The following is a 13,963-nucleotide window of genomic DNA, read 5'->3' as shown; positions in this document are numbered from 1 at the left end:
TCATGGGTCCTTAGCAACTCCTTGATTTGTGGGCCCGTTTACATATTGTGCCCTGAATGTCCCAATGTGTACATCTTGCACCTGAACTCACTCATTTTAAGCTCCAGATTTTATTCTGGGCTATCCTTCTTCGGAAGGAAACATGCAATCAGGAAATCCAAACATATTTCAATATTAGCCTCCCGCAACGCATACTTAGGGAAGTAAACCCTTTATTTAAAAGAAAGTTGTACGTCACCTCCACAGCTCAGCAGGAATGACTTTGAAATTAACTGTGCCACGGAGGAATAGTGTTCTGGCACTTGTCTGAATTGGTACAAATCATCGAATTTGTGTTTAAAACTGACTCCCCGTGTATGTGCTCTGAGATGGTCTTCTGACATCCACGAATGCTCTTTGACACACATACACCCAGGAAGGCGTTCCTGCAGAATGGTGTCCCTCTTGGGAAGAAGAACCCTGTCTCCATTGCCAGGATGTCCTGAATTTCCTTGCACACAGCGAACATGCTCTTACAGCAAGACCTTCTCACATTTAGCCCTGTGAAGGTGAAATAAGGACTGAATTTAAGATTGGTCATTATCTTGAAGACTGGGTAAGATAAATTTGAATCTGCCTTTGAATTTCAACTACACCAGCAGGTTCTGAATACACAGCCAGATTCTCATTAAACTCCACAGTCAACTTTAGGCATAAATGAAACTGGTTGAGAATTTATTCTCTAAGGAAGCCAGGCCACATAATTTTCTAAACACCCCTTTTCTATAAAATGTAAAATGAAAAGAGCTAGTCTGAACGTGTATTGAATACACACTTGGCAATGCTTTATACAGTTGCTACAGGAAGTCGCTGACTTTTATTTTTATCCTTGTGTATTTGGTGAGAAGGAAACAGAAACCAAATCAATGGTTTAACATACATGTAATTCTTAAAGTGCTGGGCTAAGTGACAGGGCAAGAACACTAACTAGGTCCCTGCCTTCTGTGTTGGTGTCCTCAACCGAAACAGTCTGCAGACATGTCTAAATGTCCCCAGGGGGCTCAAACCACCCCCCCCCCCAACTTGAGAACCACTGCCCTAGATGTATCCATATTTGTTGGTGAGAAAAATTTCGCTGGAACACCAGTGAGGTAAGACAGTAAAAGAGCATGTTTAGGCATAATAGTACATATTTCACGAACTGTCTCCCGCCTTAGAAAATCCTGTTTGCTTACAGTAAAATGGCAGAAAGCTGACATCGAATAAGACAAGCCGCTTAGTTCCTAACTATCAAAAGCTAACTTTCCCACTAACCATAGTTTGATATACAAACCACTAGCCCGCATAAACTGTGACAGAACAAATACACTGAGTTTGGGGGGAATGACAGGTATTTTCCAGTTCACTGCACTTTTCGTATCAGTTCAGAGGATTCTTACTGTTACTATCTGTATCAAAGTAATTGGATAGCATTTTTCATCTAAACAGCTCAAAAAGAGTTCTAAGCATTAACTTGTGAACTTCACATTATAACTTGACACACGGGAGGTAAAAAACCCACATAATTCTCTTTCTAAGGGTAGTGATTTTTTTTCTTTTTTCTTTTTTTTTTTTTGCAGGCCTCATGTCTGCTTGTTATAGTGAAGTAAGTCATTACAGTTATAGAGTGTGTTTGGCCGTTTAAAAGGCGTCTAATACTGTTAATTTCCCAATATGTGTGCTATCCACAAATTGTTTCAGTTATCGCTATGGTGCAGTGTTGCACGTTTGCCGAATAACTTCATTAAGTAGCTGCATTGTGCTTGCAGAACGTACCTAGGGTCTGTAATTATTTTTTAAAGGAGTAGCCAACTGATGATAGGGCCAGATTAGTTAGGGTGAAGGCAGTGACCGTAACTGTGAACAGCCTTGCTCTGAAAAAATGCTCAGCTGCCCAGGTCGGGGCTACCAGGGGCTGACGAGGTGGGCCTGAAGAGGCTTGGTTTCTATCCTGTCGGCCCGCGGATGGATGTGATCTTCCGCACATCACCGGAGGAGACGCTCACCCCTGCTTGGCGTCTCTGTGGAGAGGGTGTGGGTAACGTCACGGGGGCCACTCTGTCACGCCCCACACCGAAAGCTGAGATTTTGAAATGAATGCCTAAGTGGGGGGCTCATTTGCATTGACCCCTTCTTAGAAGGCTGAGAAATCTTGTGCAAGGGTGTCATCATACCGTGGTTTCATGCTTGCTCTCGACACCTTACAGTTCTGAATACCTGCATTTTCACTCCACACGGGGCCCAGAGGTTGTGTATAGCTGATTCTGGCACCCAGCATCAGCCTGGCACAGCAGAGATGTGCAGTATCACCTGGCATGATCCCTCCTGTCTCCTGCTGGAGTCCCTTGTTGTGCTTTGACACCGTCGAGTTTGCTTCTACTTCCAGTCTGAAGCCCGGCATGCTTCTCAGGCCAGCTGTCAGGGGCCCGTGGCTGAGGCGCGCTTGCACCCAGGACCGATGCCCTGGCGCTCACGTACACAGCAGCACGGGAGGGTGCTGTTTCCCCACCGCGGAGGGTCTTCACTCCTACTGTGGAGAAGGGGCGCACCTGCAGGTATCAGGAGCATCATGCTGTGAAGGAGATGCAGACCCTTTCCCCTCTGCGGGATCTTCCGTCACGAGAGCCATCGCATAAGAAAGTCTGTGCCAAGTCCAAGCGGTGTCGCAATGCAGTTGTGTCAGGTCGCCGCCCACAGAGGAGTGTCCCCGTAGAAAATCACGTTATGCTGGTGACTGGGTCTCTCATTTACTTGCACTTCAGATTTAAATCAGCTATTTTTAAAAATTTTTATTGGAGTATAGTTGCTTTACAATGTTGTGATAGTTTCAGGGTGTACAGCAAAGTGGGTCAGATACATATATATATATCCCCTCTTTTTTGGATTTCCTTCCCATTTAGGTCACCACAGAGCATTGAGTAGAGTTCCCTGAGCTATACAGTAGGTTCTCATTAGTTATCCATTTTATACATAGTATCAATAGTGTATATATGTCAATCCCAATCTCCCAATTCATCCCATCCCCCCCTTTCCCCCCTTGGTATCCATAGGTTTGTTCTCTATGTCTGTGTCTCTGTTTCTGTTTTGCAGATAAGATCACCTATACCATTTTTCTAGATACCACATATATGTGTTAGCATATGGTATTTGTTTTTCTCTTTCTGACTTACTTCACTCCGTATGACAGTCTCTAGGTCCATCCACGTCTCTACAAATGACCCAATTTCATTCCTTTTTTATGGCTGAGTAATATTCCATTGTACATATGTACCACGTCTTTATTCATTCCTCCGTTGATGGACATTTAGGTTGCTTCTATGTCCTAGCTCTTGTAAATAGTGCCGCAATGAACACTGGGGTGCATGTGTCTTTTTGAATTATGGTTTTCTCTGGGTATATGCCCAGTAGTGGGATTGCTGGGTTTTGAGAGCGGACCCCAAAAATCATACTTATCGCGTTCTTTCTTTGGGGTAAATGCCCTCTGATTTCTAAAGAATTCTAAGTGGATGATGTACAAATCATTTTGGGGACTGTAATCCAGTTCTGAATAATATCTACTTGGAAAAAAAATCTCGTGGACTCTTTGACAACAAACAGCCATGGAGTCTTCAATTATCAATTGAAGGATTGGGGCTTAAGTATTACATATCTAATACTGTATCTTTCCAAATAGAACACTAGTGATTTGAAAACTGCATTGCAGAATAAAACTTGTACATGTCAGAAAAGCTCCCAGAGCTCAGCTTCTTCTGTAGGAAGAAATGGTAATATTTTAAATGGCAATCTTTTTCGACTTTTTAAATGGAAGATAAAGTATAATTGGTGCCCCTCCCTGCCAGTGTCTCACTACATATCCAGGCCATGTAACTAGCCCATGAAATGTGCTACATTCTGGTGACATAAATGAAAACATCCCCTGAGCTGTAATAACCAGAGGGGTTTGTTTCTCTGGAAGATAGAGTGAAACTTTCAAATAATTCTTACAGTGTAGGATAGAACATCGTAAATAACTTACTTGCAACCTGTACACACCCAGGAATTCAGACTTACCTGGACTTTAATTTTGTAATGACTTGGCTGTCTACAATTAAAGTGCCAGTATTCCTCGGGTGAAGTGGATGGAGTTGGAGAACAATGAATTGTGCATATCTCTTTGAGGTCTTTTCCGATATCAATACATGTTATCTTCTATTTAAGTGTGTCCCACTGTGCACTTGAAATACATGGAACTTATTTCATTTTTATAGTAAATTTTTGTACGTGTAAACAATTTTAATTTCATAGTAGGTGACATGAACTATATCGTAGGAATGTTAATGCGTCCTTTCACAAGCTGTTTCTTTATCCGTCTAGGTCCTGTTAGCCAGCAGCTTCGTGCCCGTTTACGCAGGACTAAAGCCCGTGGAATACAAAGGGCGGGTAAGATGCTTACGACTGACAAATGATCAGTAAATCCCGTGTTCATACGTTTCCTTTGAAAGATCCAATTGTATTATTATTCTGGTGGCTCCAACTCCATTTGTATGCCTTGTTTCCCCATAGTTTTGTTTCTGTTTAGCAGAAAAAACAAAAAAAAATCAAGTGCAGGTGCTGTGGTGCCCTATCGCCTGCACACCTACACACACACCGGTAACCAGACACAGTATCTGTTCAACACACACCAGAGTTAAAAGTTGTGTGATGAAACACAGTAGCTATGTAATACATAAACCGGAGATATGCATCTCAGAACCAAATACAGTATTTAACCCATACCAGAGACACGTACTTTGTCATCAAATACACTGTCTCTTTAACACCTACTCAAGGTCAGGCACATATTCATGGATGATTAATGCCATTTGTTTTATATATACATGCTATGTACGTATTCATTCATAAATGTGTACAGGAAAAGTGTTTAATAGCTGTCATTCATTCTTTCACTTTGAAGGCCCAGCAAAGGGCCTGTGCTCAGTGAATGCATGATCTTACAACCAAGGAATTGACTTTTGCAAATCTCTTAGCTAATGTGATTGGGGATCTGTCTGTGTTCTGACCTTGTCAGGCCTTGTGATTTTCTTTCTCTGAGTTTTCCTGGTCATTCCCGCCCTTTTCTGTGCTTCTCATAGGATTCTTGGCCCAAAGCAGTCTGCCCTGGGACAGTTGTCTCAAACGGGCAGATGAGGGGGATGAGGCTGAGTAACTGCATGAGGCCATGTAGATGGAAAGCCTAAGAGTGGGCCATCAGGTCCAACTTGGACTCTGTTTATTACCTATATGCATACAGTATGTTATTTGCAGCGATGGGCTTACATGCTGTAGGCTAAAACCCTCTTTGTGACCAAATAGAAACATAATATACATTGAATTTTTAAAAGCAGCATAAAATAAACATAAACCCATGGAAACCCAGGTGTTTTTTTGTTGTTGTTGTTTTGGGTTTTATTTTCCTATTTTGGAAACTGCCTCTCAGAGCTAGCAGATACTCAGTTACCAAGGAGTATGATCTTTGCTGTCATTTGAAAATTTGAGAGGTATCCCCCTTTACATAATGATTTTAAAGTAAGTTAAGTAGCATTTTCTCTTAGAGCCGTAAAAAAATCAACATTTATTTTTACATATAAATTTCGAATACAGATGCTATCAAAATCAACTTTACATTATGGTTATGAACTTTAATTTTATGATCTGAAATGTAATGATTTTACTTCACGCTATTGCTTGATAATATATAATCATGACAGAAATGGCTAAATGGTAGAAAAAAATATGCAAAATGCTCAGCTGTTTCATGAGATTGTATATGATCATGAAAAGGGGATTCAGAATCCAAGAATCAACAGAATTGCCGTTGTGATGGATAAATTAAGAGGTGGTGACTGAGAACGTGGGATGTAGGTATAGTAAGGAAGTGATGGAAAGGAGATGGGGGGGGAAGGAGGGATGGAATCAAGGCTAGAACAGAGCTGAGTCCCAGCAGCCTAGTATATTCTAAGACTATGCTGAACATTTCCCGTGTTTAAATAGTAATAACTGTATTATGAAGGAGGTGCGGGTGGTAATGGCTCCTAGTTTCTTCCAGCATATACTGTCCTCTTCTTCCTTAGTAACAGAAACCCAATTTTTTTCTCGGCCTGTTACTGTGTAGCTAAAAGGCCACATTCTCCAGCTTCCCTTGCAGCTAGGTGTGGCCATCCCCTTATGTGCTGGCAGTGAGAGGTAGGCCGAATTACTGTGGGACTTACAGGAAGGGAGGTTGTGTACCTTTCTTTCTTTCCTGCTGCCTGGAACTTAGATGTGATGACCAGAGCTCTGGCAGCTGTTGTGGATCATGAGGTCACAGAGCACACCCTACATAGAGACAAATAATGAGATGCAAAGACCTGGGCCCTGAGTGACTTGAGGAGGGGGACCGTACCAGTCCACCTTCTGTATTACTTTTACGAGGAAAAGTAAAACTTCCTGTTTTTATTGCTTTCTATTGGATGCATTAGAGTTCACTCCCATGTGCTGTGGGGATTATTACCTCCATATTTTACAGATGAGGAAATTGAGTTGTAGAAACATTCATTCACTTCACTGAGGTCACCAAGCTTAGTAAGGGGGCAACTTTCCCAGGATGATCTCTAATGTTTGCATCTGTGCTGTGCCTCTTGCTTTACTTTGCCTTGGTCATTCCTTTAAAAAAACATCTCCCTTATTTTATTTCTGTCCCGCCCCATCCCCACGGCTCCAGGTGTATGACCGGAAGCCTAGGAATAGTTAAAGGGTGAGATGTTCTCAGTTGAATTTCCTGCTGTGTGATTGAATACTTAGACAGGAACATGAAAGGGCAGCCTCCATTAAACAGGGAACGCAGCACCTGGAGGTGTGAGAAAAAAGGGACCTTGGGAGGCGGGACACGGCCTTGCTGATGACTGACATCTGTGCACAGTTGGCACGTCATAATTACTCGTTGAATAGAACCTAACGTCTCCAGAAAGCGTTCGGTTTACCTTGGGTGTTTAAGGAAGCCCAGGAAGAGGGGCCCCCGTGCACACAGTGATGGGCAGTGTGCTCCTCGGAGACCTTGCTTCGTGTCTACAACCACACAGTGGCGACCTGCCAGTGCCCTTGTGTGCTTGCTATGCACTCTGTCAGCCCCCTCCCCTCCCTCAGCCGAATACGCTTTCTAGGCCAGGTGAGTCTGTAGAATCGCTCCATTTTCAGGGAAGTGCGAACTTTGCTTTAAGTGCAGTGTTTTGCTGTGGGTGTGAGCTTTTCCTAGTTCCATAAAACTTTGTGTCACGCTTTCTCCTGTTCTGGATTTTGATGCTTTTGTGGAGGTCAGGTTTTGATTTGCTGGTTGGCCTTGGTGGTTTTTCTGAAGCGATGGAGGTTGCAGCAGCAGGGGGCAGAGAGAGCTCAGCATCACTTGGGTTCGAGGCCGAGCCACAGGTGTCCTGAGCTGCTTCTGCACGCAGCTCCTGTTCAACCCGCTGACCACTCATCTCCACGTCTGGTGTCACTTAGCTATGGAACGTACTGGGTTTTACTAATACTTATTTGTGGACCTGATATTTCTATTGAGAAAAATCTTTTATTAATCACATAGAAGTTTCATACTTTCGTAAGACTTAAAATTGACTTAAGCCACAGTAAATAACAGCATGATTCCTTCCTAAACTGTCTACCAGTTGTTTGAAGTGGTACAACATCTTGGAAAACGGCTTGGTTTTCCTAATTTTTTATTTTTTGAATTTTTAAAATTAATTAATTAATTTTTAAATTTTATTTATTTATTTTTGGCTGTGTTGGGTCTTCGTTGCCGTAGGCGGGCTTTCTCTACTTGCCGAGAGTGGGGGCTACTCTTCGTTGCAGTGCGCAGGCTTCTCATTGTAGTGGCTTCTCTTGTTGCGGAGCACAGGGTCTAGGCACGTGGACTTCAGTAGTTGTGGTGCGCTGGCTCAGTAGTTGTGCCGCACGGGCTTTGTTGCTCCGCGGCATGTGGGATCTTCCTGGACCAGGGCTCGAACCCGTGTCCCCTGCATTGGCAGGGGGATTCTTAACCCCTGCACCACCAGGGAAGTCCCTGGTTTTCCTAATTTTTAAAAAAGTTTTTGTAGCTTTCTCTGGCTTTATCTTAGGAGACTGTTTTTAGCACCCTACTTATACTTGATATTCATTAACAATTGAATAAATGAAAAAATGGAAATAAATTGAAGTTCAATCTTATCATTTTTTACCAGTGGATTTTCCTTCAGTGTACATAGCCTCTTTCCAGTGATTGAATAAGCTGTGGGAATGTGCCTACTTTCAGACCATGTTTTCACAGGTTCTGGTCATCAATGTGGAACAAGAATAAGGATTTTCAAGAGGAGCTCTTAACTGATCAGTTTTTGTTTTTGTTTTTTAATATTTATTTATTTATTTATTTAGGCTTTGCCAGGTCTTAGTTGCAGCACGCGGGATCTTTTTAATTGCAGCATGCGAACTCTTAGTTGCGGCATGTGGGATCTAGTTCCCCGACCAGGGATCAAACCCGGGCACCCTGCATTGGGAGCTCGGAGTCTTACCCACTGGACCACCAGGGAGATCCCTGATCAGTTTTTTTTTGTTTTTTTTTTTTGGTTTCATTTTAAGACATAGCATTAGTGTTGGCAAGTGACTATTTTATTGTTATTTTGATATTTTAATCTCTGGAACTGATACATGCAGATCACAATAAGAGCTATAGGTTTGTTTTTTGCTCTGAGTTAGATTTCAAGTAATATTTTAACAGTGTATTGTATAGAGAATATTTATCATTGTATTCTAGTCATTGAGCCTTTTGCATGGGTTATGAATTATTAATCTTTTCATTATTGGCATATCTGTGGGGAAGAGAACTGTAGAATACTCTGTTACTATGTATTTATATACAATTATTACTACAGTCCTTTGGCTTCTATTTCTTCATGATTTAGACCTGTCACGAGGACACGTAGCTCAATCACTGTCATAGCAAACGGTGGTGGCTGGGTGGACGACCAGCTAGGTTTGGCTTGATGGAACCCTGGTTGTCAATTTACAGCTGTGCTGAAATAGAAGCTCTTATTTTTCATCGGCTTTTTAAATTCTGCAAGTCTATTTGATTTTTGAAAAAATAGGTTAGTTTTCCAGGGAACATCTTCTATTAATAAATAGCACTTGTAGAATTTCAACTGCTAGAGTTTCCTGAAAGTTGGGTATATAGAATCACCATTTTTTTCTTTTTTTAAACAACTTGGTTTTTTTTTTAAAATTAATTAATTAATTAATTTACTTATTTATTTTTGGCTGTGTTGGGTCTTCGTTTCTGTGCGAGGGCTTTCTCTAGTTGTGGCAAGTGGGGGCCACTCTTCATCGCGGTGCGCGGACCTCTCACTGTCGCGGCCTCTCTTGTTGCGGAGCACAGGCTCCAGACGCGCAGGCTCAGTAGTTGTGGCTCACGGGCCTAGTTGCTCCGCGGCATGTGGGATCTTCCCAGACCAGGGCTCGAACCCATGTCCCCTGCATTGGCAGGCAGATTCTCAACCACTGCGCCACCAGGGAAGCCCTACAATCATCATTTTTGAGCAACCTTCAGAAATCCAAAAATTAAGTCAGCAATTTACCAAAAGTCATTATTTACTACAAGTCAGTACTGCAGGTTTTCTCAACCAGTTTTTAATTTTTGAAATTTTAGTTATTTTAACCTGTCACCCTTTCATTAAAAAATCTCCTATGTCTCTTGTCCCCTCCTGTGTTTCTTCATCCCAAATGGTAGATTCTGATCTGTGTCCTGGGGGGGTGGGTATCTATTTGACACAAACACACTCCCTCTCCCTTCTCCCCCTCCCCCCTTCTTCCCTCTCCCCCTCCCCGTTCCCCTCCCCCTTCCTCCCTCCCCCCCCACTTCCCCCTCCCCTTCCTCCCTCCCTCTCCCTTCTCCCCCTTCCTCCCTCTCCCCCTTCTCCCCCTTCCCCTTCCTCCCTCTCCCCCTCCCCTTCCTCCCTCTCCCCCCTCCCCCTTCCTCCCTCTCCCCCCTCCCCCTTCCTCCCTCTCCCCCCTCCCCCTTCCTCCCTCTCCCCCCTCCCCCTTCCTCCTCCCCCTCCCCCCCCCCCCCCTTCCTCCCTCTCCCCCCTCCCCCTTCCTCCCTCTCACCCCTCTGCGCTTCCACCCTCACCCCTCCCCTTCCTCCCTCTCCCCTCTCCCTCCTCCCCCTTCCTCCCTCTCCCCCTTCTCCCCCTTCTCCCCCTTCCTCCCTCTTCCCCCTCCCCCTTCCTCCCTCTTCCTCCCTCTTTCCCCTCCCCCTTCCTCCCTCTCCCCCCTCCTCCTCTCCTCCCTCTCCCCTCCCTCTTCCTCTCTCCCCCACTTCCTCCCTCACCCCTCCCCTTCCTCTCTTCCTCTCCCCCTCCTCCTTCCTCCCTCTCCCCTCTCCCCTTCCTCCCTCTCCCCCCTCCCCTTCCTCCCTCCCTCTCCCTTCTCCCCCTTCCTCCCTCTCCCCTCCCCCTTCCTCCTCTCCCCCTCCCCCTTTGTCCCTCTCCCCCTCCCCCTTCCTCCCTCTCACCCCTCCCCTTTCCTCCCTCTCACCCCTCTGTGCTTCCACCCTCTCACCCCTCCACCCCTCCCCCTTCCTCCCTCTCCCCTCTCCCTACTCCCCCTTCCTCCCTCTCCCCCTTCTCCCCCTTCCTCCCTCTCCCCCCTCCCCCTTCCTCCCTCTCCCCCTCCTCCGTTACCCCTTTTCCACCCTCTTACCCCTCCCTCTCCCCTTCCTCTCCCACTTCATTCCTCCCCCTTCCTCTCTCCCCCACTTCCTCCCTCACCCCTCCCTCCTTTCTCCCTCTTCCCCCTCCCCTTCCTCTCTTCCTCTCCCCCTCCTCCTTCCTCCCTCTCCCCCCTCCCCTTCCTCCCTCCCTCTCCCTTCTCCCCCTTCCTCCCTCTCACCCCGCCATGCTTCCACCCTCTCACCCCTCCCCCTTCCTCCCTTTCCCCCTTCTCCCCTCCCCCTTCCTCCCTCTTCCCCCTCCCCTTCCTCTCTCCCTCTCCCCCCTTCCTCCCTCTCCCCCCCTCCTCCCTTTCCCTCCTCTCCCCACTGTTTTTTTTTTTTTTTTTAATTATTTATTTATTTATTTATTTATGGCTGTGTTGGGTCTTCGTCTCTGTGCGAGGGCTTTCTCTAGTTGTGGCAAGCGGGGGCCACTCTTCGTCGCGGTGCGTGGGCCTCTCACCGTCGCGGCCTCTCTTGTTGCGGAGCACAGGCTCCAGACGCGCAGGCTCAGCAACCGTGGCTCATGGGCCCAGTCACTCCACAGCATGCGGGATCCTCCCAGACCAGGGCTTGAACCCGTGTCCCCTGCATTGGCAGGCAGATTCTCAACCACTGTGCCACCAGGGAAGCCCCCCACTCTGTTTTGAGTCATGCCCAAGAACCTTCTGTAGGCGTGACTGTTTGTTCTCTATATCATGACAGCAAACAATATATGTTTGTAACTAAAATTTTTTTTTTTCAAACCTCCTTCACTTCCCCTGGTCCGCCTCCCCCCAGCCCTGCAGTAACAGTTCTGGTCTTCCCCGCCTCCACTGTATCTTACAGTGTGTGAGGAAGAACAGTGAATGTGGAGTGAATGGACCAGCTCCACCCCTTTTGCCAGCGTGCTTTCCAGCAGGGCTGGCAAATATTTTTCTTTTTGTTTTTTTTTTAATTGAAGTAAAGTTGATTTACAGTCTTGTGCCAATCTTTTCTGTACAGCAAAGTGACTCAGTTATACACAGAGACATTCTTTTTTCATATTCTTTTCCATCCTGTTTTATCCCAGGAGGTTGGATATTGTTCCCTGTACTGTACAGTAGGGCCTTGTTGTTCATCCATCCTATACATAATAGTTTGCATCTGCTAACCCTGAACTCCCAGCCCATCCCTCTCCCTCCCCCGCTCCTCCTTGGCAACCACAAGTCTGTTCTCTGTGTCTGGGGGTCTGTTTATGTTTCGTAGATAAGTTCATTTGTGTCAGATTTTAGATTCCACATATAAACGGTATCATACAGTATTTATCTTTCTTTTTCTGACTTACTTCATGTGAATATTTTCTGAAAGTATCAGATACTAACCACTCTCTGCATTGTGGGACATACTGTCTGTATCAGCACAACTCCTCAACGTTGCTGTTTTGTGGGAAAGCTCTGTGAAGTGGGAAATGTCATGGCTGGGTGCCAATAAAACTTCATTTCCCGGTGCAGGTGGTTGCCCAACCCCTGACCTAGAACAAGTAACCCTGCCAGCATCAATTTCCTTTTCTGTAAAATGAGGAAACTGAACATACTACTAGTATGACCCTCCTACCCAATAGGGTCATGGGAAAGATCAAATTAAATGATACATGAGAGGCTGTTTAATAAACCATTAGGCCCTGTGCCATGGTATTTATAATAATTATAGATATAAATGTCTCATTCAGTCTTCCAAAAAAAGTACTTTAAAAATTTATTTTATTGAAGTATAGTTGATTTACAATGTTGTGTTTAATTTCTGCTGCACAGCAAAGTGACTCAGTTATACACATATATACATTCTTTTTCATATTGCTTTCCATTACTCTTTATCACAGGATACTGAATAGAGTTCCCTGTGCTCTGCAGTAGGACCTTGTTGTTTATCCATTCTATATATACTAGTTTGCATCTGCTAATCCCCAAACTCCCAATTCCTCCTCCCCCACCCCCCTTCCCCCTGGCAACCACAAGTCTGTTCTCTGTGTCTGTGAGTCTGTTTCTGTTTTGTAGATAAGTTCATTTGTGTCACATTTTAGGTTCCACATGTAAGTGATATCATATGGTATTTGTCTTTCTGACAAAAGTATTTTTTGTTGACTTGGTTTTTGAGCAAAATGCACTTAAAGCAAATTCAGCCCTGCATCGCGGTTCTATCGTGAGCATATCGCGGTTCTATCGTGAGCATATCGCAGTGTGGAATGCACATCCAGGCACACACTGGGTGTTGTGGAAGGACTTGCTAGATGAACAAATAAGCCCTTTCAGCTGAAGTGACCACCTCAGGTTTTAAAGTTTCCTCTTTAATTATGTAACAAGAGTTGCTGGACTTCGTGAGCCTCGCATGTACCCGTAACATGTCATGTGTAAGGCAGAGGTTGACACATACTGACAGATGAATACCCTGCCGGGCTTGGGTGTGACAGGTGCCATTACCCTTTAGAATAATTGCATTAGCTGCGGTTTCCAGTGCTGTCACCCTCAGAGGACAGTCACACTAAACCCCCTACCCCACCACGGGGCACGAGATTTTCTTCTCTACTGAGCAGTTGTGTCCTCACAACTCTCTGGGCTTAGGCAGTGGACCTTACCATGGAGCACGTTTAGAATATGGTCAGAGATGGGAATAAAGGGTATTAGGACAAGTGACAGCAACTGTGGGGACAGAAGCAAGTTTGAGTTTTGAAACACATTTTGCCTGAGAATTTGTTTTTTTTTTTAACATATTGGGCCTTCCCTTCCTTTGAGGATGATGGTGCTAGGTACTGAAACTAACCAACACAGGGCAAAACCACCCTGGGAAGACCCATGAGGAAAATTTTGGAATCCTAGGACTCATGGCAGTAGTTCCCAGCTTATGGAGTGCTGTCCATGAGGTGGGAATGGGGGACTGACCTGGAGGAATATATTGCGAACAGTCAGAGGATCATGGCCAGGAGTATATAAAGTGCAGAATTTTAAACCGTCTGTAGCACACACAGTATATTTGCACGGAGGAATGTTGGCTGCTGTTGGCGTCGTTTCCAGAAGTTTTGCTAGAATCTGAGTGCCCGAGTGTGTGTGTGTGGTTGTTGGGAGTGACACAGCTCAGGAGAGCATGAACCAGGAGTAAGATGCACTGCATTTAGAACATCTGAGCTGGTGGGGTTACGGTGACAGAGGAGTCAGTAACGCTGAAAATTGAATCAAGTCATTTGATAAGCTGTATGTTTTT

General features: G+C 45.0%; 1 protein-coding gene across 10 annotated transcripts in view; it reads left to right on the top strand.

Moving 5' to 3' along the window:
• The window catches only part of PNPLA4 (patatin like phospholipase domain containing 4), a 108,916-nt gene that overhangs the window by 19,662 nt on the left and 75,291 nt on the right, over positions 1 to 13,963 (top strand). For all 10 annotated transcript variants that reach the window (XR_005018280.1, XM_036839206.1, XM_036839209.1 and 7 more), the window contains one exon: positions 4,372 to 4,437. Coding sequence is in view for 9 of the 10 variants with exons in the window: in XM_036839206.1 (XP_036695101.1) it covers positions 4,372 to 4,437 (66 nt within the window). In the remaining variant the exon portion in view is untranslated. The remainder of the gene's footprint in view (positions 1 to 4,371; positions 4,438 to 13,963) is intronic.

This window comes from Balaenoptera musculus, chromosome X (assembly GCF_009873245.2).
Source record: "Balaenoptera musculus isolate JJ_BM4_2016_0621 chromosome X, mBalMus1.pri.v3, whole genome shotgun sequence".
NCBI lineage: Eukaryota > Metazoa > Chordata > Mammalia > Artiodactyla > Balaenopteridae > Balaenoptera > Balaenoptera musculus.
Note: the sequence above shows the minus strand (reverse complement) of the source record. Positions and strands in the feature narration are given on the sequence as shown.